This window comes from Cuculus canorus, chromosome 14 (assembly GCF_017976375.1).
Source record: "Cuculus canorus isolate bCucCan1 chromosome 14, bCucCan1.pri, whole genome shotgun sequence".
Taxonomy (NCBI): domain Eukaryota; kingdom Metazoa; phylum Chordata; class Aves; order Cuculiformes; family Cuculidae; genus Cuculus; species Cuculus canorus.
In genome coordinates, this window is record NC_071414.1 from 4,485,639 (window position 1) to 4,510,780 (window position 25,142).

Consider the following 25,142-nt stretch of genomic DNA (forward strand, 5'->3'; position numbering starts at 1 on the left):
TTCCCTGGGCACCTTGTTCCAGTGTCTCATCACCTTCATGTTAAAGGATTTCTTCTTCATATCAAAGTAAACCAACACTCTTTCAGTTTAAAACTGTTGCTCCCCTATCCTGTCACTACAGATCTTGGTAAGGAGTCTCTCTCCACCTCTACTATATTCCTCCTTAATATATTGATGGATTTGGAGCCAAAAATCTCACAAGCTTGAAGTCAGCCAATATTTCAGTAGGTACCGCATGCAGTTGCGATATCAGCTGTTAGAACGAGCCATCCCTTTCCACACAGGTAGTCAAAGCACTTAATTAGGAGCATGTGATAAATTCAACCTGTTCCACATTGGGTTAGCAGTTTGGAAACATTGGCCAGTTTGTTCTCAAAATACCTTGGAAAATTAATTTAATTTATTCCTCTGCAAAATCTCAACAATATCTTGGCAATAAAAGCCCTAACACGCACTGGCAAATGGCCAATTCCACAAAAAAAAAAAGACTTGTCAGTTTAGGAATATGGACCAAGTTTCATTGTATTACAGAAATGCACTTACTTGATTATTTGATCAGGTACTGCCTTATTTTTGAATCTAGGTTGCTCCTCCAGGACTGGCTGCACTGTAAAACACTGGATATCTAAAATCGTGAAAGTTAAGGGCATGTCATTAGCTGTCAGTGTGAAACGCTGTAGGCTGCGGGGGGAACAAAAAAAGACATTTCCTGATGAAAAAATCTGTAGGGTTCAAGGTTTCATTTGTGGAGCTTTCCTGGCCAAAACAGCGAAAATCTGCCAATAGTAACTGCATTATTTTTATTATTTATTGAGCCTAAATATCTGCAGCTAAATTTATCACACTGAATCATTCATTAAATTTTAAGGCCAAGCCAACTTATAAAAATAACATCAACAACATCTGATGTTAACAGTTTCACTATTTAGCTTCAGGCATGCATAATGTCATGACGTCTAGCATTTAACTTTGAAATCTGTAACTGAGCAGCTCTTTTCCCCGAGATTTCCTTTTTCTACAGAACTGTTACTTTTAAATCTGAATACTGTATTTTTAAGTAAATATGTAGTATTCCTACATATTTCAGAATATTTGAAATTCCCTCCCCTCAGGTTAGATTGTGTAGATTTTTCTTAAGCGCATAAGTAGTGCATCTCCTGTTAGTGGCAAATAGATGTGAGCAAATTCTACTTTAAAAGAGAACTGAAGCATATGATGAAAAAAAAATTAGTTAAGGCACAAGACAGACTTAGGAGAACTTGGCTTTCAAGCTTGATGTACTGTTCTAGACAAGCCTGCAATATTCCCCGCTTCATTCCCAACAGTGTAAAAAGAAAGCAGTATTCCTTTTCTCCTCTTACAGGTTCCACCACAACAGACTGAAGAAAGCATATGAAGTGTTACAATATCTCACTGAAAATTAATAAAGCAAAATCAACTCATGAAAGAAAAATGTCTGATACAATGAGGCTATCTCATATCTGCTCTGCCAGTAACGATTTATATCACAACGTGAAGGTAAACATAATGCATGCAAGCAAGTGTTAGAGTACTTCGAAACAAGAATAATTTAGGGCATTCTGAAAGGTGGTTAACAATGTTTTTGAGTTAATTTTCCTAGGAAAACTTCTGATAGTTACATAAGTTATATATTTATGGAGATATATATACCATATATATGGTTTTATATACCATGGAGCTATTTAAAAGACATGTAGACATGTGCAAACACCTTACGAATAACCCATAAAAGACACGCAGGTCATATAAGTAAAACTGCAAACTGAGCTGCCGCATTAGTAAACTTTCATCGTTTTTAGGAAATGATTGATCCACACAGATGAACTCTTGCTGCAGAAGTTTCCTCAAGCTACCTTTATTCTGCCATCTCCCACATATTCAAGGATACATTGACCAGGAGAGTTTTTCACATCCTCTCCAGGTGCCGAGGTGGTGTTCATCTTCTCCGCACTGGGAAACTGGCTCATGAGCTGTGCCTGGAAATCCTCCCGTCTCTCATATTCCTTCCCACGGTAGATGAATACTTTGTTCTGCAAGGAATAAACAGCTGATTCCTTGGGCTATACGAGGCTGAGGCAGAACCTATAGATGCATGTTCATACAAAGACACGCTGGGATCTCCAAACTTTGGAGTAAATGTTACTGTTTTCTGAATTAACTGTAAAGCAAGACATTATTTTGACCAGGTGCTGGAATGCAGCACTGACTCTCCAGAGGCCATACTTCATGCTGTTAACCAGAATGAAGATAAACTGCTATCACCACTAAGCATGCTCCTGTAGAGAACAAAATCAGAATGAAAAAGTACTGAAATGCCTTTTCTCCTTGTCTGTCAAGTAAAAGGATTTGCTTTAAAATACATTCTGAGTCAAGGTGTCACAGCTTTCTAATATTAATATATAGGTTCACTCTGCCTGCTCCTTTTCCTTGGGATTATGATATGGCCTCATTTACAATACAATCTAATGCCAAGCATCCTCTTTTGCGGTTCAGTTTTCTTCATTTAACAGGATATTGCCATAATACCAGAAACAAAAATTGCATGCTTCCTTTGGTGTAGCATTAGAAGATCTTTTCAGTAATTTTCCCATTGTTTTCAAGGCAACTTGGTCGGTATCACTACACACCTGCTCTATATTATACTCTTCCCTACCCTACTTATCTACCATTTCTCACTTATGAAGAGACAGTATTGGGCTATAGAGTGCATTGTTCTGAAATATGTGCTGGTTCTACATTCATAATGTATTCCAATTGTAGCAGAGAGGCAATATCAATCTGAAACTCTTGTCAGTCCATGACAAGGTCCACTAAAACTACCAGGCTCACATGAAACAGAACTACAGATTTCATTTGAACATAAGTAGGTTAATGATATCCTACTTGTTATCGATAACCTCTGTGGGAAGTTGTTGAGAAATACATATCATAAGGGCTGTCCATACCAAATTACATGATACTGCTGCATTTCGCATTCGTGTATCACCTTCACTATATCATATATTCTAGTTTCCACAATCAAAGTAAGAGAAAGAAGCAACTTAAATGCATCTGAAAACATTTTATGCATATTTTAACAAGTAACAATTCAGATTCTGAATACAGGCCTGCATCCAGGCAAAACTAAATCCACGGCAAATATCCCCAGATACTCACTCACTTTAGTAGAGTACACTCATATTTTTAGAAGCATATGAATCTAGATGAAAAGAATAAGAATTTAAACACGTTTACCCTTAGAAAAGTGGGGAATCCTTGGCCATAATACCCAACAGCAAAATAGTCCGGTTTAGGTCTCAGAATTTTCATGATGTTTTCATAGAACTTTGCTTGTTGAATCTGAAAGCAAAATCAACTGCAATTACGCCTGTTTGAGTTTTTTCTCCCATTTCTTTTTGGATCTCTACAGTAGCACTAGTACAGCTATAAGTGAATATGCAGGAGCAATCAATTATCAGTTGGTAAGCTATAGCAGTTATCAGTCAGCATGCACATGACACGGCTGTAGTACACTAAATATTGTCTACATTTCTATGCAAATATAACACATAGCGAAATGTGTACAGCTTCAGCTTCAATTATTTGGCCTCAGAATCAGGCCTACACTTAACGTACTATTGTGAAAAGAAAAAAAAAGCAACTATTGAAGTCATATTTGGCACTTCAAACTCTTAACTGATAGCATTACTGAAATAATACATTTGGAAAAATACTCTGCCTCAAATGTTTTCTGAGGTATGGATCAACTCAAGCTTTTGCCCTGACATCATGCTAAGGACACACAGCACATCAAGGGCTTAGAGCAACGTCTTCCATAAAATACTAAGCGTCCTTTAAGTTTACTGTTTTTATTTCCCAATTTAAACCTACGAGACACGCAACACTGCAACTGACATGGGCAAAAATCTTGTCTTTATATTCTAGTTTATGATAAAAGCAGAACTGATTGGGAGGAAAAGCAGCTTTCTTTATACACAACACTGTTCAAGGTCATCATGTTTTAATTCCTACGGTTTCTTTGTGGAAGACTCAGGGATATCTTTAGAATGAGTCGTAAACATTTGTTAAAGATCGTGCCAGTGTAGGATCTTGGAGGTGGGAAAACAGAAAGGTATTTTGGAGAGAGGATTCTTTTTAGAATAATTCAGTTTTAATGGAAACAATTAATGATACACTTAATCTTCCTTCTACCCTTTGGACCTAGTTTTAATTCCTGGTGATGTATTATTTCCCCAGTCCTCAATTGAGACAGAGTTCTTCAGACTTGCCAAGATTCAAGTTAGAATCATAGGATAGTTTGGGTAGGAAGGGACCTTAAAGATCATGTAGTGCCACCCCCCCTGCCATGGGCAGGGACACCTCCCACTTGATCAGGCTGCCAAGTTCCTAGAATTTGAAGAAAAATTCCAGAGGGGAAAAAAAAACTATCCAAGTGCTTTTCCTACCTTAAAGCACTACAAGGGCCTCAAAAATCTGTTATATTCTTTTGCTACGTGGCCATAAAATTGTGTTTAGTGAGAATACGCTTATCTCACCTATAGAAGTTTCAAAACATCTCAATCAGCAGATGTCCATGCAGCTTTAACAAACAGTTCTTTATGATTGTTACAATAAAACATAGCAACTCTGAGACAAATTCATTAAAAATCATCCATAGACAACAATCTCATAAACAGCTCTATCATTTGATAGCTCAAAAATATTAATTTCTGTGACTGGAACAATCCGAAGATCTGTATCTAATCTTACCAGGTTTTGACTTAGAAGTTCGTAGTCAAAAACTTCCTTTTCATATTGCTCTGCAAGTTCTTTGCATAAAGATATGGCTTCTTCCCACATCTGCAATGTAACAACATATTCAAACCCAAAACCCAGATCCAACGAACAAGTTTTTCAATGCATCACTGTTTAAGTACTGTTATTGATTATGCTATCTTTAAGTCGCAGTAATCTATTAACTGCATATTTAGAATGGAAGACTTAAGGCAATCATAAACTTTAGGAAAGCAGTTTAATGTGAAACATAAAAGTGTTTTATGGTCCATTAGAGGAAGGAATAAGCAAACCTACTTTATTCTTACAATGAGATAATAAAAAAATCACCTTTCAGATACATTAAAAAAGAAGAGTAAATCACAAAGGTCCATAACATCCAGAATATACCCCGAGCGCAGGAGCAGTGCATGGGGGGACTGACACCTGCTTCTCCTTAAAACAAACACGCTTCCTTTTACAAGCGGTTCTGAAGCAGGCTTAATCATAGGTAGCCTTGCACATGGCAGCTCTCCTAGTCAGCTAAAAAATTACAAGACTGAAATTGCCGCTCGCCCTCAGCAGCAGCTGGTTTCTTTCCACACAACTTAATAGCTGCCTCTGAAAATTATGGTGAGGAATTGCAGAGCTGCACCGGAAAGGCTAGGACAGCTTTCCTCATCTGCTATAGGCACTTAATGCACGCAGCACAAAAGTGGTCTTAAAGCAGAAAGAAATTCCCTCTGTTGAGGATATTTCTTCTCAAATTCTGTCAGCCTTCTACTCAGAACAGAGACAAAACGGGTTTTCTGCGCGTGATACTACTTCTGTAAGGACACCGGTGGTCACAGGCATTATAACCATTTTTACAGGGTGTCACATCCTTCTGAACTTGGCAGTTCTGAACCTGGCAGCCGCTTTCAGCTGCCTGCAAACCTCTCCCATACACTTAGGCAGAACCTGAATGCTCGGTGGATCAGAAATCATGGGGGTTTGATTACTCTAATGCAGTGGGTAGAAAGTGCTACATCGTAGTTATTTCAGATGCCAACCAGAAACCCTGAGAAATTATAAGCAGCACTGCATTCTCCTACACCAAAACCTTTGTCTTCTGAATTATAGGAGGGACTCCCGTGGGAGAGTTATGCCTCTATTTTGCACAAAGCAGTAATGAATTGCCTTCCTGCTTCATACCTTTGGCTACCGCTGAACAAGATATAATGACTTAAAAGGCTTTATTGAGTCAATATTTATTATCCAGCACTGCAATTTTTTCCCCATCTTTCAAGTCCTTTCCTTAATTTCCAAAAATCTTAACTTTCATCTCATTGCATTGACAAACAATTTTACTAATATTTTTTTAAACAGCTGAACTAAACCCAGGTACCAAATATCAAAGTATTACACTTCAAACCTGGGATGCAATTCTCAGGCTTCTCTGAAATACATACGTCCATTTTCAATTATTTGATTTTTGAGGACATAATGATCAAATGGTTTAGAAATGCAACCTGCACAGTCCATATTCTGTTTCCAGTAAAGGAAAGTACGTTCGTGTTTTTTATTATTTTATTACTGCCTGACAGAGATGCTTGTGACCAGGACAAACACCAGCCCAATTTCTTTGCAAATGTAGTTATTGAAACAATAAGTCCATATAAAACAAGTACACTCTGTGAATAAGCCTTCAGAACACAATTTTTACTTGACCCACATTTCAAAGAGGATTTCCTACACAAAGGTTTCATATAGCGAATATTCATTAAATACAACTATCCAAAGTAACACAGTAAAAAGAGATTGGGCGGGGAGAAAAATTGTACAAACCTACCTTTCCTTTGTCAAAGTATTCTATGATCTTCTCATACAAATTCTCTTTCAAGTGTCGATAGGTCTGTGAACACTGGAACTCTGTTGACATGACTTGGGGTGCACACTGTTCATCTGACCACTGGAAATAAAAACCCATGAAAAAAACATATGACTTTGGAGTTCATCATTTCCCACACCCAACACACCTCTCCAAAGGCTAATCCCTTTGGCTCTTCTAATTGTTTCCTCCCCCAACCTCCATCTCTTTTACCCTTCAAAAAAAACCAAAAAAAACTGGGAAAGGCACTGGTAATGTTTTCACGAACTCTTCAAACAAGTGCTGTATTTCAAGTGATAACCAGGACTAGATATAACACTTTGCAAACCTGTGTTCCTTCCTGCCCCCATCTCGGTGGTGTCACCTCGACTGACACGGTTCTGATTTTTTTCTATTAAAACATCTGCCTGTAACGTTATCTTTGTCTATTGCAACACACACAACATACCTCATACTTTTGTATGACCAGAAAAGTCAAAATGAAATTTAAGCAAAGTAGCACTGTGAAAAGCCACATTTTTATGGTTCTACATTAAAAGAGATTCCATAAGAAATCTCATTTTTTTTTGCTGAAGAGTATCTAAATTTGAATTTTCCCTTTAAATGGAAATACATCTTTCTGACCATTTCTATTGATAAAGTCAGTTACAAAGAGAATAAACACTGGTTGTAGTAAAAAATTATGGCCAGATACAGAAGAAAGGAAACCTAGCTAAGCAGAGTAATCCATACTATTTAACATAAAAAGGCAGATGTCATCCTGCGGTAGCTGGAAAAAGTTGCATTTAATTTTGATCTTTGTTACATTTGCAATAGTAAGAAATTAGCAAAATGAAAGCCAAATGGAAGTTAAATTGTTTTAGAATTAGCACATCATGTTCTTACTATGAATTAAAACTTCTTTTGCTACAATATTTAGTTTTATTAGTCTGTGGCATTTAATCCCCTACTGAAAACTCAGCTTCAACAATTAATGTTAATTTTGTACAATCTACTGCAGTCTTTTTAACTAGAAACTTGAATACCCTTATGGAAATTAACTAACATGCTGTAAAATCAGAGATTAGGACAATCACTTCTTAACTTATACATTCAGAAATTGCAAAAGCTTATTTACATATGGAGTTTAGAAAATCTAACCTTCAAGAGCCACGTATGGAGTAGAAGGGTATATGCTGCCTCTGTGTAATTTTCACAGTCTAAATGAAGATCTCGCAATTTATACAAATATCTGTTAGAGGAGAGAACAAATATTAGACATTGTGTTCTAGATAAATTCTGTAATGGAAACTTCACAGACGTGATGCCCGAAGAAGTCACTACCCGAAGAGTCTTTAAGGATGCTCTGAGAAGGGTTCAAGCCCTGTGCATTTGTTCACACTTCTCTGTGTTCCTGTTTTATGCTGAAGCATTGTGCACAAAGGAAGAGAAAGAACTACTAGACTCAACATCTAAGTCAGACCTCCAAGTCCATTCTTTCTGTACTGTTAGTAAAGAAACAGACTTTTCTCTGTAGCACTTTTTGATGGCGTATAAGCATTCCCCGTATAAATAGATACAAGCACAACAGAAAACACAAGGTAGAGGAGCGAATAGAAACTACCAACCCAGAAAGGCAATTTGTACAATTTGGAAGGTGGTAGGGGCAGAAAGGTAATTCTAATCATGTTGCCAATGTCCCCCTTGATCCATAGGGCAGGACTGCAGCTACCAGCACAACCACTGCCCATTATGTGACAGAAGCCACATCTTTTCCTCAGCCAGAAGGAAAAAAATGCATCCCATCCTTTAAACACAACACGGGTTTTGACATATGAACACTGACATCTTGCTGTAGCAGTTCAAGGAATTACTATTCCCAGTTGTCAACCCAACTGAATATGTGTCCCCTTCAGCAATGCCCACGAAGGGAGCACTGGTTCCCCTTGGTCACCCCAGTTCATAGCTCCAATTTAGCTCTGAATCACCTTCACTGCTCATCTCACTTGAGATCCCGCGCATTGTACTGCAGTGGGTGAGGTGCAGGTGGTTCTGCAGATTTTGCAGAATGAGAGGAGAGGTAGGAAACAGTGAGCTTTTGAACAGCAAAATTTGCTGCAGCTCATATGCAAAATCCTTGGAGACAATAAGAGGCCACGTACATCTGAAAGGATTTGCCAGTATAGCGATAGCTCTTACAGAAAAATGCTTTACTAGTAATTCTCCATTGCATGTAGTGTCGCATATTTAAAGAGACTTGGCAGCCTGCACAATTCCACAGAATTCAAATGTTTTTCTTGCCATACTTAATGTATGACACATCCTCCATCAAACCTCAAACCTAACTGTATTTTCTCTATTTAAAACAATAGAAAAAGAATGTTGAGCAATTTAATCAACTAACAGTTGGTTCCTGGGAAGAAAAACGCTGTTGGTGAATACACATGACAGATTCCAAACCACTGAAGTCTAAGCAAACAATGGATTAAGACTAGAAGACTAAACAATGGATTAAGACTAAAAGACAAGACTAAAAATGAGGCTGGGGCTACAACGGAGTCACTGTGGGTGGGAATTTAACATTAAGTAATAAACATCCAAGTACACTGATAAAAATGGATTCATAAGAGAACATTATTACCCTTTCAAAAACAGATCCAATAGAACAACTGCCATACCTGATATACATCTCTTCACGGTTAATGTCCTTGTAGAAATTCTAGAGACACAAACATTTAAGTTAGCTCCAAATTTCTCTTAGTAAAACACAAGATAAAAATATATATGCTGAGAATTTGCTTTTCTGGCTAGCTGGACAGCACAAGAAACTCTTTTTTTTACATACTATCTTAAGTTTATACCTGGCTTCAATTAATGTTTTAATTAGTTATTAGTCTGTGTTATTATTATATATACACAAGTATATTTTTCCTAGTTCTCTAATGAAATCCCTAGTGAAAGTTTTCCTGTTAGAGAAGAGGAAAATACAGTCATGCAAATGTGTTATCAACTTAAACACCATGCTCTGAGTACTCTTGATAGCCAGAAAAAATGCTGGTATTTATTGGAGTTGATATGTAACACTGTTGATATGTCACACTGCGGTAGAATACCTCCGAAGGGGCTAATTCCAGGAATAAACCCGTTTTTGTCATTATAACAATTGGACGGTGTATGAGTTGCTAAGGCTGTGCAAAATGTATGACGAGCATTACCTCCTGAAGAGCTGCAGAAATTTATACCACATTGTGCAGTGATTACTGAGGAAAAGAATGAGCGCAATACATATTAATGATGCTCTCTTGCCAACCTTGAATGTTTTTCTTCAGCTTAGAGGAGCTGCCTGGCAGAGGAATCTCTGTGCGATATCCTCATTACAAAACAAGGAGAGAAAAAAGGCTGGGGTGGCCTAGAACCAGATCGGAGACTCAAATCTTCTTGGCACCTCCCTGCAAGTGTATCTTCCAGGTTTCCTCCCCACATTCCAAAACCGTACTTGTTGAGCTGCTAAGCAGGAAGTGGGTTAATTCCTCCTGTAGAACTCGACTCTGGCAAAAGCCCACTGTTATGTTAAGCCTATCAAAAGGTAAAGGTATATGAGCAGTAGATATCCTTATTTATCCACAGAATCAAAGTGGATAAAAGATAAAAGAAAATCCAAAGAACTGAGTGGGCATCGCTTTCAAGTTTGTGCACATATCCATACAAATAGATACAAAAATCTCTTGCCTCAGAGTTTAAATCGCTACTGAGCATTTTCAGTCACTTCCATCCCCAGGAAGATTTACCTTTATCTTTAGTAAATGGGTTCTAAAGCTCTTCCCCGTTCTCACACAAGAATTACAACAGAGAACATACCAGTAGGTTCACAGTGCAGCTCATGCGGTTGTCCTTGCTTTCGTCATTCATTACAGTCCGGTAATCCAGCAGTTTCTCCAAGAGGCCTTTAACTAGGCTGACAAAACTTTCAACCAAGTTCTTAATGCCGGGATACTGACACGCACACTCCAGGAGACTGCCAACACACACAAATGTTATTACAATACTGCAAAAATTAGTGTCCCATCAGCTGCAAAACTGTTTGGACCTGAAGACAAATGCTGAATTAGGGCTAAAGCAACTGCAGAACGCACTGGAAATTCACTTCATCCCAGAAGACTGATGGCAAATAAATCAAAATTAAAAACCGAAACATTTCTTTTCCTGCCTGAAATTTACTTCACATTCAAAGGTATTCCCACAATTTCAGAACGGAGCAACCTGCATCTGTGTTATAATGAACTCGGGGCTCTGGAAAGCCACACTATTGCAGTAAACATTAGACCTCCTTTTCCTCTGTTACCACACAGTAGAAAATACAGTAATTTCTTTGTCTGCTCACAGTTACATGTGAGTAGAAAGCTCAGATTAAGATAAATACCAGTAAGTCAAAACCCACATTAGTGAACAAGACATGACCAGAGCAATATACTCTTGAGAAATAAGGAAAAAAACCCAATAAATATTCTGCAGATTAAACAGAGCAGTCAGATATCTTTTGATAAAAATATAGGAAAGTGAGTTTTATACATTATCAACAGATTCCAATTTACATTAACAAACTCTTAGCATATTGTGATTCTATAAAGTGCTGAAGAATATCAGGCGTAGATAGTGCACATCACTATCATAGCTTTGCTTTCAAAGCTTAACTGTTTAAACCTTATGAAATGATTACCAGCACCTCATTAATGATTACTTTCTTTCTTTGCTTAAGAACATATTTTCTCCCCTTAGCATTCTGGTTTTCCATTGGGATTCTCTCTGACAAAATGCATTTTGATTATATATAAATTTATATATGCATATCTTGGGTCTGGCTCAGATGGAGTTAATATTTCCCTTAGCAGCCTTCATGGTGCTATGCTTTCAATTGGTAGCTAGAAAGGCACAGGTAACACACGAGTGTTCTGGCTACCATTGGAGAATGTCTCTCCAACATTCACCCCCGAAGACCAACAGGCTGGGGGTGGCCAAGATCTTGGGAGAGAACACAGATGACCCAAAGTGACCAAAGAGACATTCCATACCATATGGCATCTGCTCAGAAATAAAAGCTAAGAGGAAAGACAAGGAGCACGGGGCATTTGCTATTGCAGTGTTTGTCTTCTAGAGCAGTGGCTACAGGTACGGAAGCCCTGCTTCCTTGGAAGTGCCTGGACATCACCAGTTGATGGGAAGTTGGGAATAAATCTTTATTTCCCTTTGCTTTCAACACACGGCTTTAGCTTTATTGTGCTGCCCTTATCTTGATCTATGAGTTCTTTTTCATCTTATCACCTTCCCCTTACGTCCTGTCCTATCAAGGAAGAAGAGTGACAGAGCGGCTTGGTGGGTACCTGACATGCAGATAAGGTCAACCCACCACAATGCACAAAGTAACTACACGTGTATTTGTCGTATTTATTAGTAGCACATAAATCACCATCTATCTCACAGGACAATAGTAAAATCAAACTAGCAGTTGCAATATTATCCCTGAAACTACGTTGTGTGCTTAAGCTGAGCAGTTTCAATGATGCATTATTATTTGTTTCTGACATCTTGGAGTTCCATTAACAGCGCTCAATTTATACGCAAATACATTAAATAACTTATTAAACTTAAAGTATGTCATTATTTTTAAAACTTTCATTATAAAGTATTAAGTTCTAATTAATTGAAAAAATAATTTTTTACCTCTCAGAATTATTTAAACATTCCTCAGAAAAATACATATTCATATCAGCTTCAACTGCGAAGAAATGCTCAAAGCTTCGGCCTAGAATGGGACCTCAGCAAAGTACCCAGCCTCAAAGTTCTAATTCAAGCAAAGTAAAACTAGCACCTCAATTTATTCCTTTGACTATACAGATCTAATATAGCTATTTTGCTGAGACAGAAGGAGAACATACATGTCTGAAAAAAGATTTCTATTGTACAATATGTGACAGACAAAGGCTAACAGACAAAATCAGAATGATTTCATTGCTGCTGTCTGATTAATCTGAAACAATATTTGAAATGTTTAAATAAATTATGGAAAGGTAACTTAGGACATTAAATGTATTGCAAATTGTATGTTATATACTAAAGGTTCTGAAAATCAGAGAACCAACAGAAGAGGCTGGAGCATATTAAACGATATTCGTGGAAAAGAAAATAAGGAAGCCTCAGAATCGTACAGGAGATTGGAATATTATACAGGACAAATGGGTTACTTTTACATATATAAGTTTCAGAAACAGGATAAGATTCTAATAAAGGAAATGACACCATTTAAGTGCCTACTATGGATTTTTGCCCTAGGTTCACCTGGAGTGACAGCAAACGAGGCAGACCTATGGAAATTACTTGACTGTGACTCACCAAAGCATCACATTTCTTTCCAATAGAAGCAGAAAAACACTGACATTAAACAAATCTATTACTAGATTGCACCCAGGATGTAGTACATAAGTCCAGTCACTAAAGAAGGTTGAACGGGAGTGCACATAGAGGAGAAATGCAAAATGAACGGGAGAGAGGAATACCTGTCTCATCAGGTAAGATTTAAAAAGTTGTCTCACTCAGCTTTATACAATAATCTCAATAAAAAGAACCCATAAAACTTCAGAAGACTCTTTTTTTTTTCCCCAGGAGGGAGCAAGAAGCCTTTGAATTTTTAAAAAGAGCTTGAAGAAAAGAATAAAAATCATTTTCAATAAGGCTTGAGAAAAGAACTGCATAACATGGCCCACTGCAAAGATGGGGAACTGGAAAGATTCCAAATGTTCTTTTCTGTTGTGCCCATATTAGTAACTAAAACACGCCAGAATTCATTTCCTGAGCCTGAGGAAAAGTAGCAGAGCACAACTTGCATTCATATAGCTACATTCTCCTTCATTTCCCAGAACAGGGTAGCCTTGTCTACTGTGCTTCTTGAGAACAGCCTCTCATTTGATTCATATTACCCCAACTCTTCTTGTTGTTGCCTGAGACAGCGTTCATTAGCACAGGTAATAACCCCGCCATGGTAAATGCTGGCTTTTCGGACTATGGACAACAGTAAGGCAGGACGTCAACTTCTGCTCAGCTTATTTAGTTTACTGAGCATGGGGAAGAGCCCAGCAGGCACCAAGTGTGGGTAGTGTTGGTTACAGAGACGAGCATCATCGCACAGGACAGTCATAGAATCATAGAATCACCAGATTGGAAAGGACCCACTGGATCATCAAATCCAACCATTCCTAACACTCCCTAAACCATGTCCCTCAGCACTTCATCCACCTGTTCCTTAAACACCTCCAGGGAAGGTGACTCCACCCCCTCCCTGGGCAGCCTCTGCCAGTGCCCCATGACTCTTTCCGTGAAGAATTTTTTTCCTGACGTCCAGCCTGAACCTCCCCTGGTGGAGCTTCAGGCCATTCCCCCTTGTCCTGTCCCCTGTCACTTGGGAGAAGAGCCCAGCTCCCTCCTCTCCATGACCTCCTTTCAGGTAGTTGTAGAGAGTAATAAGGTCTCCCCTCAGCCTCCTCTTCTCCAGGCTAAACAACCCCAGCTCTCTCAGCCACTCCTCGTAAGACTTGTTCTCCAGCCCCTTCACCAGCTTCGTTGCTCTTCTCTGGACACACTCCAGAGCCTCAACATCCTTCTTGTGGTGAAGGGCCCAGAACTGAACACAGTATTGGAGGTGCGGTCTCACCAGTGCCGAGTACAGAGGGAGAACAATCTCCCTGGACCTGCTGGTCACACCATTTCTGATCCAAGCCAAGATGCCATTGGCCTTCTTGGCCACCTGGGCACACTGCTGGCTCATGTTCAGTTGGCTGTCAACCAACACCCCCAGGTCCCTCTCCTCCGTGCAGCTCTCCAGCCATTCTTCCCCCAGTCTGTAGCACTGCACAGGGTTGTTGTGCCCCAAGTGCAGGACCCTGCATTTGGCCTTGTTGAACCTCATGCCATTGGTCTCAGCCCAGCAGTGCAGCCTGTTCAGATCCCTTTGCAGAGCCTCCCTACGCTCCAGCAGATCCACACTTCCTCCCAGCTTAGTATCACCCGCAAACTTGCTGAGGGTGCACTCAATGCCTTCATCCAGGTCACTGATAAAGACATTGAACAGAGCTGGACCCAGTACCGAGCCCTGAGGAACTCCACTTGTGACTGGCCTCCAGCTGGAGTTAACTCCATTGACCACCACTCTCTGGGCTCGGCCATCCAACCAGTTTTCAACCCAGCAGGCATACACTCTCCTGGTTTGATAATTGGTTGGATGGCCGGGCTAGTTGACTACTCCCAGATATCTGCTTTCAGGTGGCAACTGGAACTGTGCAGAATGTGGACAATAAGAAATTAGTTGATAAAAACATGACCGAATTAATAAATCTGGAGCCAAATATATAACTGGGTCTCTATCCAGGTGGGACACAGAGTTGAGCATACAGGCTTCAAATCCGTGCTTTGAAAGGTGTAAAGGTTGGAGGATTTAAAACAAAACAAACCAACAAAAACAAGAGAGAGAACAGAGTTCTACCACAGACAAGTCACTAGCTTGTGCTTCAGCTGTCCCTGTACAGGCATCATGAAACCACTTCAAGGGTGGAACAAAAAATATTATCTGGTGATGATACAAAGAGATATCTTTAGAAAAATGAAACCTTCACCTTGAAGTGTTGTGTAGCATGGGAGAGTATCAAGGGGGGAGAAAAAGAGATACGTCAAGGAAAAAAAGGGTACCTTGGAAAGGCAGGAAGATCAAACACTAGGCAGTAAGTCTGATGAGACTAAATGCACTGCTGAAAGATGGGGATTAACTGTATAGGCACCAGTTCTCTAGAAAAATATTTGAATGCACAAGTAAACTACAAACAAGACAAGCAAACAATGTTACATAGCACAGGAAAGTCAACTTTAAAGAGTTTCACACACAAGATCTGAAGGAAGCTTTTCTCTTTGCATTGATAAAGCCTCAGCTTGAATAGTTTCTCCAGCTTTAAGGCAATGTAGCGTTTCAAAATAGATGTAGACATGGTAGGAATGTCTATAAAACACTGCATATGATAAACCAAAATACTGGGATGGTTTACACTAAAGAAAAGGCCAAAAGAGACTTGACAGCAACTTCCAAATTTGTTAAAAGCTGCCACAAAGAGAAACAGAATAAATGATTCTACATGTCTCCTGTGGATAAAACAAGAAATAATTGGCTCAAAGTGAGGCAAGGAAGATTTAACATGGATATTGGGGAAAAAAAAATTACTAGCAGCAAGGAAAGTTTAGTACTGCAATAAATGTGACTGTGTCATCTGAATCCTCAGTATTAGAGACGATGGATTGTAGCACCAATTCAGACAGGCATCCCGGTTTAGGCTTTGCAGCAGCGTGATTAAGAATACTATGTACTTGCAGCCCTGGTTTTGGTCATCGTGAAAGGTACCCTGAACAGTTCTGCATCACTCCTTATCTACCCTAAGACTTGAAGCCGAACACTAACCATGCAAAACTGGAAAGTCAGCCTACTGCTCTCAGTTTACGTAGTCATTGCATGTTAAGAAGAAAAAGGGTCAGTTTTATAACTTCACCTGTCCTTTTCATGTTTAAATTATGTTTGATTTAAATAATGTTTCTTTTAAATCATACCATTTAATTATAATAGCATTACATATTGTTTACATACAATAACATTTACATATTCTTATTTAATCACATAATTAAGTATTTTCTACAAAATTACGTTTTCAGTGAATGTTATTTTTTTCCATTATGGTATACACAGATATTATGCTTCTTCTGGAGAGGGATGTGTCTTTGCAAAGGTTGCTACCCTCTACACAAAAATACAATATGTACAAGGTAGTAGGCTCTGAGAATGTAAAAACATACACACTCAATATGACAAAGCATATTTCAATTTCGTCATGTAGCCGAAGTGCTACAGAATTTCTGCGCTTAATAACCACTGTTATCAGTGTTTGAGAAAGTGTATGACAAGTGATGAACTTCATCGCCGTTATAGCCTCAAGCACAAAGCTAAGGACATACTCTCCGAGGCAGCACAAGGATCCCACCGCTGCCCAATACATCACATGCAACCTGCCACAAGCGAAGATGCAGCTAGTAATTCTGAGAATAAAACCGAATGTCAGCAACTGAGGAGAGAAGGAGATGCTATATCGGGCTTTGTTACAAATTCTCATTCCAGGACAGCCGCCTTACATACATTGAGAGAATATCCTCTTGGAGTCCAATCTAGACATTGATAAAAGCAAACAAGACATTTTAAAATACCTTCTTATTAATGTGCAATAAAACCAAGAAAGGTTATAAAGAAAAATGAAACAAGATTAAAAAAAATGGGCTGAATATTTGATTATCTTGGCTTGAAAGTTGGGTAGAGAAATGCAAGTCGAGTGTACTTTCTTCATCATTTAGCTGGAGCACAAAATACTAAAAAGCAACCAGGGAAACAGTTTCAGTCAGCAAAACTTCATTCAAATCAGGTTTACTAAAACAGGAAGTTATTTCGACACCCTTCATAACTAAAGCTGCTAAGATTTTATTTTCCTTATTTGTGAAATTATCCACTTCAGAAGTGGGAACAGTAAGATAAAAACACATCCTGAAGACATTTATTCTCACGCAGTACTTACATGGACTCAAACAGCTGCATGTAGTGTTCATCCCCACGTCCTCCTTCCACCTCATGGTCCAACTTCAGAATGATTTCATTTTCAAACTAATAAAGAAAGAAAAACTCAATATGCTGAGCATATATCCAGAGGACAAACATATTTCAAGAGAGCTTCAAATATAAGTATAGCACTACTGAGTAGGAAAGCAGTGTTCATGAAAACATGAATAGCACTGTTTTAAATGGACAGAGAATGGTTAAAATATTCTACCGCCGGGATGAAGGGAGAAATTGAGAAAATAAATTGCCATTTATTATCAGAGAGATGCCTGCCTATAAAAGGTCACTGCTGAATGTGAATTTGCAAACCTATCTAGTACACGTATAAGAAACATTAATGGCAGTATAGGTCTAACTCCAGCAGAACTGAGCAGCCTGTTGTCACCCAGCATTTGAGAAGAAGCCGGCTGTAAATATTTCACCTCTGGGGCATACGGAAGAGGCTTTACACTGCTCCTCAAATTACTTAATGACTCGAGATCTCAGTGCCTCCATTTAAGAGAAGACACTTCCTATAATGTTCTCAGAGAAAACTATAAATTGTTCAGGAGAAACGGCAATCCCATTTTCTGATTTAAGCAGAAGGAAAGGACTACTGCATTAGTACTAATTCTTAATTATCTTTTAACAGATGTGTCAAGTAGGAGGGAACATAATTTTTTCTTTAGAGGCCACGAAGAATTTTGGTTTGTTAGGAGTACCAAACTGATCCAAAACAATTCTTCATCCTGTTACTTGCAGGTTTTGCTGCTCTAATATTAGCTCTTTCTCTGTAATTAAAATACAAATTAATGATTGCCAGTGGAACAGTACATACCATATCAATACTACAGAATAAAGAGCTATTGCTGAAATACAGAGAGACAGGGAAAAAACATAAAAAAAATCACTGTGGCTATTCCAGGCTAAAAAATAGGTTTAAAGGGCTCAGAATAAATTTCTATGTGTAAGTAGTGAGTGTATTATACATGTGTATTACTAACACAGGTGACACAGGTACACAGCAGCTTGAGCACAAAGTAATAGTAAGCAAAAAAATTCCAATCTGGTCATTTTCCAGAGATGAAGTGTGTGGATGTACTGCAGTGAGACAGAAATCTATGAACATGGTGTAAGTCAAGCATCCGTCAAGAATCATTCACTTCTTAAATCCTTCCTATTCAGCAGGTACAGAATCGATTACTTCTTTAAGAGGTAATAATTTCACAGGTGCTGGATCTGAACAAAAAACCTCTTCCTAAGCATCTTTCCTGCAGTTACTCAGCAAGCTGTAAAAAAGCCAGTTACTTGACCTAAAATAAATTTTAAAAAGCTGGCAGAAATACAGAATAAGGTTTTCATGTGTCTGTGCCAAAATTAAGCCTTGGAAAGGGTATTTCTCCTCCAGCTTAAACAGAGTGTGCCTAATTGTCATTGGCACTGATGTGGCTTTAAAACCACCTGTTTATTTATTGAATAGATCCAAGATACCTCCCCATCTCTCTCTCAACGTACTTCAGTATCAAAGCACAAAATATCTCAGTTTTTTCTACATGGATCTGTGTGAAGCACAGGTCATACGTGCTTGGGTATTTACAGCCATTATAAATCACGTGCCCCAGAGGAGCTTGCTGAGAACACCTATAAGTCACTCATTTAGTAGCCTTTTACAGCTGTTAGCTCAGAAACATAGGGGACTCCAACAGGTACACCAAGAACAAACATCTATTCTCTAACCCTACCACCAGCTATGTAAGCCCAAGAACACACCATCGGTCAGTGTTATTTTCTGACACAGCCCAACTACAGTAATAAGGAAAGCAAATAGATTTCATACAATCATAGAATAATTTGGGTTGGAATGGACCTTAAAGATATTCCAGTTCCAACATGCCCACCATGGGCAGGGACACCTCGCACTGGCTCAGGCTGCCCAAGGCCCATCCAACCTGGCCTGGAACACCTCCCAGGGATGGGGCAGCCACAGCTTCCCCGGGCAACCTGGGCCAGGACCTCACCGCACTCATGGTGATGAATTCCTCCTTATGTCCAGTCTAAATCTGCCCCTCTCCAGTTTATCCCCATTGCCCCTCATCCTATCTCCACAAGCCTTTGTGAACAGCCCCTCTCCAGCTTTCCTGTAGCCCCTTCAGGTACTGGAAGGTCGCTATAAGGTCTCCTCTGAGCCTTCTCTTCTCCAGGCTGAACAACCCCAACTCTCTCAGCCTGTCCTCATAGGGAAGGTGCTTCAGCCCTCCCATCATCTTTGAAGCCTCCTTTGGACCTGTTCCAATAGCTCCATATCCTTCTTACATTGAGGATTTCCAGAACTGGACACAATATTCCAGATGAGGTCTCCCAAGAGAGGAATAGAGGGACAGAATCCCCTGCCTCGCCGTGCTGGCCACTCTTCTTTTGACGCAGCCCAGAACACGGTTGGCCTTCTGGGCTGTGAGCAGCAGTTCCCCAGATGGTTTCAGCAATTGTTGGAACAAATGAGACATACTAAATTGAAAATATATAATACAAATAGAATTGCTTCCTTGAACAAAAATATAAACACAGATGGATTAATCTTTCCTAAGCCAAGTTAAATCCTTAACATAACTCGAATCCATGTTTATTTCAATGATATTTTTATTTACTCTGCAAAGAGCTAATCTTATTTTTTTTTTACGCATGTCTTTTCAAGCTTTTGGCCTCAGATTAGCAGTCAGAACAAACAGTCCTAGGTTGTTTGACGATGTATCTTTCTTTGTGAAGTCTTAATAAAGTGTACAACCTGATCATTCAAGGAAAGATGGGTTATCAACTTTTGGAGGATGGGATGCTTTTAACATTATGTGTCCAACACATACGCAACTACCATCCCTTTATGCTTGAAGAAGGCAGCAATATGCTTGCAGGACTAATTCTATCCACAGACACTGAACCCAAGTTAGATCAATTGCATTTCTAAGATTCCTAGCTCTTTAAGCTAACGATTGACAGAGCCTTGATGGCTAAAACTAGTAAATTTTGATGGCTTCCTCTCTACATCTTCAATTAGAGTTAAACTTACAAGCTTATACCACATTACTTCTGGTTAAATGGAAGTCACACATGCAAAGTAAAAAGAAGGATAACAAAGAAATTGCCTTAGTAAGCCACACACCTAGGTAAATATTCCGTTCCGTTAAATATACATATATTCTGCTATTGAGATAACCAGAGGCAGAACTCTGTTTTCTCTGCAATTAGTTGATTTCCTGGAAATAGCTAACTTAAATAATTCAAATCAAATTCCTGATTGATAAATGCAAATAACTTTATATCCTTACTGCATATATTGCATGCATAAAGCAGGACACAGCCTCTCGAATCAGTACCAACATAACAAGTATGTCCATCCAGCACAGAGCACTGCTATGTAGGTGTCTCACCACAGCAACACATCAAGTTAACAAAAACCAATTTTTCCAGTAAAGTTGATTAAATCATGCAGCAGGTAGCAGGCAAGTTGTAGTCCCAGTGCTAGTGCAGGCCAACTAGTAAAGACGTCTCTGTTTCTGCTTGTTTCCCCCCTCTCTTATTAGAGAGGATGAGATTATAAATTAATTAGTTATTTTTAGAGTACAGCAAAATTTTGTTTTAATTCACTGTCAATCTAGGCTTCCGAGTGCCTAAGGCAGTCTGGAAATAACATTTTATCATTCTCAAAATTTTATATTGAACTTTTAAGAAAATATCCTTTATAGCACTAAATGCCAATTTATATCTGAATATTGTCCACTAGAAGAAGTTAGAGTATATATTTATCAAATATTTGTCCATTCATACTATTTCTTTGTCCGTTCTAATCAAGACGGTGACAATTTCAAGTAATAAAACTTAACATACCTTCCCTTTGAAATGTTTTCTTTAAATCTTGCCAGAATTACCAATCTTACAGATGCAAGTTTAAGAAATTTACCTTAGTTACCTAATCCATGGGAAAGGAGAGAATAAAACACACTATTCTTCACCAGTAAATGACTGCACTTTCTAAAGCAGAAGATAAACATTACCTTTTATTTTTAAGCTGCAATAAAGAGAAGGCCTTGATGTTCAGCATTGAAAATGTACCACTTGAAACTTATCTATATCAGCAAAAGTGCTTTAAGGGTCACCTAAGTATCTGGCATCTTCCAGGTCCTAAGCTGTCGTTCTTGTTAATCAGTCAGTATGACTGATGAGTTTTCAGGATTTTTAGTCTGTACAGATCTCTGCATCTCTCCCGAGAGATGAAGTATAAACCAAGAGCAGGAAAACAGTTTTAAGAAGGCAAATACAGGAGTATTAGGACATGGAGGGAACAGATGCACAGAAGCAAAGCGGTTTTTAATCTTGGCCTTGAATCAAAAGCTTTGCACTGTGGAATACGGACCAAAATGGAAATTCCATCTGCTCCTTTGTTCCACACTTAGTTGACAGAGAAATACCCCACACGATTCATACTATTAAACATAGCTGCGTATATGAATGGCATTTGAATTTACTTTCCTATAAACAGCTAAAATTATGACTTTTTGTTTGCCACTGATCATTACGCATTGTTCTAAATTAATTATTTGTGTAACTACAAAGCCTGAATATTCAATTTAAAATTTACTGTGAAAGGCAGTGTGTAAACATAGAATAAGATAAGTCCATGTCGAGAGAGCTTGCATAGAATGGAAAAGTCAGCTAGGAAAGGGAGTGACAGATACCCGCTGTCCAGGCAAACGCAGCAAGGGGTGGCAGGAGAATTACATTACCTGCCCAAATGTCCTGCCCTACCGTTCCTATTTCTATTCCATCAATCGCAAATATTTAATACCTGTGATTTAAAAATCCTTTCTTTTACAAAATTACTGTAAAAAGCATTTCAGGAATGTCAGTTCTTCCAGGTGATTATATTTTTCTCACAATAAATATTTACAAAGTCTATGAGTTTCCTGAGAAGTTTGACAATTTAAACTGAAAAAGCAGAGAGTGAAATGTTTTGCTGTGCTGGTGGGGAGGCCCTGGCCCAGGCTGCCCAGAGCAGTGGTGGCTGCCCCATCCCTGGAGGGGTTCAAGGCCAGGTTGGATGGGGCTTGGAGCCCCATATCCAGTAGGAGGTTTCCCTGCCCATGGCAGGGGGTGGAACCAGATGGGCTTTGAGGTCCCTTCCAACCCAAACCATTCTACGATTCTATGATAATATATAATTAACTGTTCACTGCTACTTCTGTCATACATTCTGTATCAAAACCAGGAAGTTTTGGGTTATCAATATCTATGTCACAAAGAAGGGGTTCCATGAAACATTCAGATTACAAAGGACCACCGGGGTGATTTAACTCTATCTCCTACTTAACTGAGGGGTGACTCCAATGTCACATCTTGTTGCTCAAGATGTTTTTATGTAAAACCTTGATGAAGATCCTGCAATCCCTCTGGGCCTCTAATTGCAGTGCCTTATTGCTGTCATTGTAACCTAAGCTTTACTGAAGTCCAACTAAATCACTCTGGAGAGCCTACACTCTCTTGCACAAGAGCTCTCCCTTTTGTTCTTAGTATTTTGGAATTTACTTCCTGTAAACAGAGAAGCCCACATATAAAATATTTACCAGAAATAAACTGACCACATGAACTTTTAATGAATTTTTGCAGAGAGTATATTTAAATACCTTTTTGAATTCTCCTGTCCTTTGATATTCACACAGCATCATGTCAAAAAAAATTGGGATTGTGGCTTTTCGTAACTCAACTTCTGGAATAAGAGTCATTTCCAAGATGGGTCCAACCATCCCCGGAATAAAGCAAATTTTATTCTGACCTGAAATAGAAATGCAAATGGGGTATATTTGAGAGGAGAGAAGGTTGGGGTTTTTTAAGGAAAATATTTTGGATGTAGAACTGTTTAAAGCAATGTTTGAAACCAACTATGTTAGTAAAGTCTGAGGACTTGGTCACTCACCTCTGTTCCTTCCCAAAAGCTGAAAGCATGTCAATGAATATAGTCTTATTCTAAGACTCTAGAATTCAGTGCCAGAAACAAGCACGTATGCCAGACGGGTTAAGATTTTCAATGAATGTTTTGGGGTTTTAGCTTTTGACTCTCCTTCTAAATACCTGGAGTCCTAAAAATCCCCCAGTAGGAGAATGCCACATAGTGCAACCTTTCTAGTTCATGAAGGAGAAAACCAATACTTGCTTTCATTTCTTAATAACGTCAAACACTGCAACCAATACACAACTCCTAAAACCACACAAAATTGTCTTGTAGCACAACTGTTAGCATTGGCTGCGAGCAAACAGCCAAATCTGCAAAGAACTCAGCCAGGTCCAAGTTCTTCAAATGTTGTTTTTTTCTTGGAGAAGAAAAGCATGCGATATGTGGAGCAGACCAATATCAAACCCCAAGGACCTGCATAAGCGTGTTGATACGGCTGACAGCCTGCAAGGAGATAAATTCCTCCCATAACCAAACACGGTTAACCTTGCTTCAGAACTAAAAAGTAATCTGAATCCCATTTTCCTCTCATACGGGTGCCATGCTGATGCAACTCTAAGCATAACTGAACTAGAACTTCAACAGCTTGTGCAGCATTATTTTTGGTTCCACTCACGTTGATGAAAATCATTATTAATCAGTAATGTCAATATGATTGAAAAGGAAGTTATGGCAATTGAATAACTTCCAATACCTGTATGTATTAGACCTCATGGCCCTGTAATTTTTGAAAACCACATAAATCCACGTGTTACGTAGGTAGCCATTCACCTCTAAAAATATTCACTCTCTCAAGCAATCCTCTTAGACGACTGGAAAAAAGAGGATAGAGCCTTTCAGCTAACTGACAACACTGCCTATTGCTTGACCAAGAGACTAATCTTACACTTAATCCCAAAAGAGCTCAACACGTGACTTTAAATAAATGAATACATAAATATAATTTAGTATCTGCTTCTCAATTTCAGCAAAGTAAGGTTTCTGAAATCTTGTTTTAGTCATCTTTGAAATCTGAGAGAAGCCTATGAGTTCTCTCAGAAATCAAAAACAGGCAGTAGTGGAACAGTATCCCATATCATTCCAAGCTTAATCACAGGAATGAAAATAGAAATATTTACAAAACTACTTTGTGCCAGAGGTTTTTCAATGAAACAAGCAACACGCTATGGTTTCAGTTGGAATGAAGTTCATTTGTCTACTCACCGAGTTTGTACCACATATCACGGATAGCAAAGCCAATTAAACGTCTCATATCCCCGTATCTAGGAAAAAAGAAAGATATCTATCATTAACTTCATCATCATTTTAGTACTGAATTTAACATGTAAGCTAAAGTATATATTTTTGCTTACTTGTTCTGGATTTTGTTGTATTTTGCATGGGAAAAGTTTTCAAGCTGTAGTGAATCTTGGGTAATAAAAGCCACGGCCAAATGAAAATAGTTGTTCCACAGCTGTAAATTGAATATAAGGAAATTATAATAGTCTTGATAAAAGCAGGAATAATATCAAACTGTGTATAATGCTGAATAATTTATGAAACCAAATGATGCAAGCAACGTGAGATTTTTATATTATGCAAAGATGTTCATCATTAGTATTATGGAATTAGCAGAAAACCAAAGAAGATGAATTTTAATAACCACTACTACGTGTTTGCTCTTAATAACAGAGAGGCTGAATAAATATTGCTAAAAAAAGATTCGTATGTGATTCCTTAGCTAACAACATTAAACCATGAACCACAGCAGGACGAGAAATACATTAGATGCCAGTGAGGCTTAGCAATTTGGAGCCAAAGGCATCCCATATAACTACACTGTATTTAAGAACTGCTTCAAAAGGTATCAACTCTCT

General features: G+C 38.6%; 1 protein-coding gene across 1 annotated transcript in view; it reads right to left on the bottom strand.

Annotated features, from left to right (window-relative positions):
- Positions 1–25,142, bottom strand: part of DOCK2 (dedicator of cytokinesis 2) — a 174,246-nt gene that overhangs the window by 16,220 nt on the left and 132,884 nt on the right. Inside the window, exons 31-42 of the mRNA XM_054079776.1 lie at positions 24,639–24,739; positions 24,490–24,548; positions 22,961–23,109; positions 17,269–17,354; positions 10,481–10,637; positions 9,301–9,341; positions 7,784–7,874; positions 6,605–6,724; positions 4,771–4,860; positions 3,256–3,360; positions 1,910–2,051; positions 544–625 (exon numbers count right to left, since the gene is read on the bottom strand). Coding sequence (XP_053935751.1) covers positions 544–625; positions 1,910–2,051; positions 3,256–3,360; positions 4,771–4,860; positions 6,605–6,724; positions 7,784–7,874; positions 9,301–9,341; positions 10,481–10,637; positions 17,269–17,354; positions 22,961–23,109; positions 24,490–24,548; positions 24,639–24,739 — 1,223 coding nt within the window. The remainder of the gene's footprint in view (positions 1–543; positions 626–1,909; positions 2,052–3,255; positions 3,361–4,770; positions 4,861–6,604; positions 6,725–7,783; positions 7,875–9,300; positions 9,342–10,480; positions 10,638–17,268; positions 17,355–22,960; positions 23,110–24,489; positions 24,549–24,638; positions 24,740–25,142) is intronic.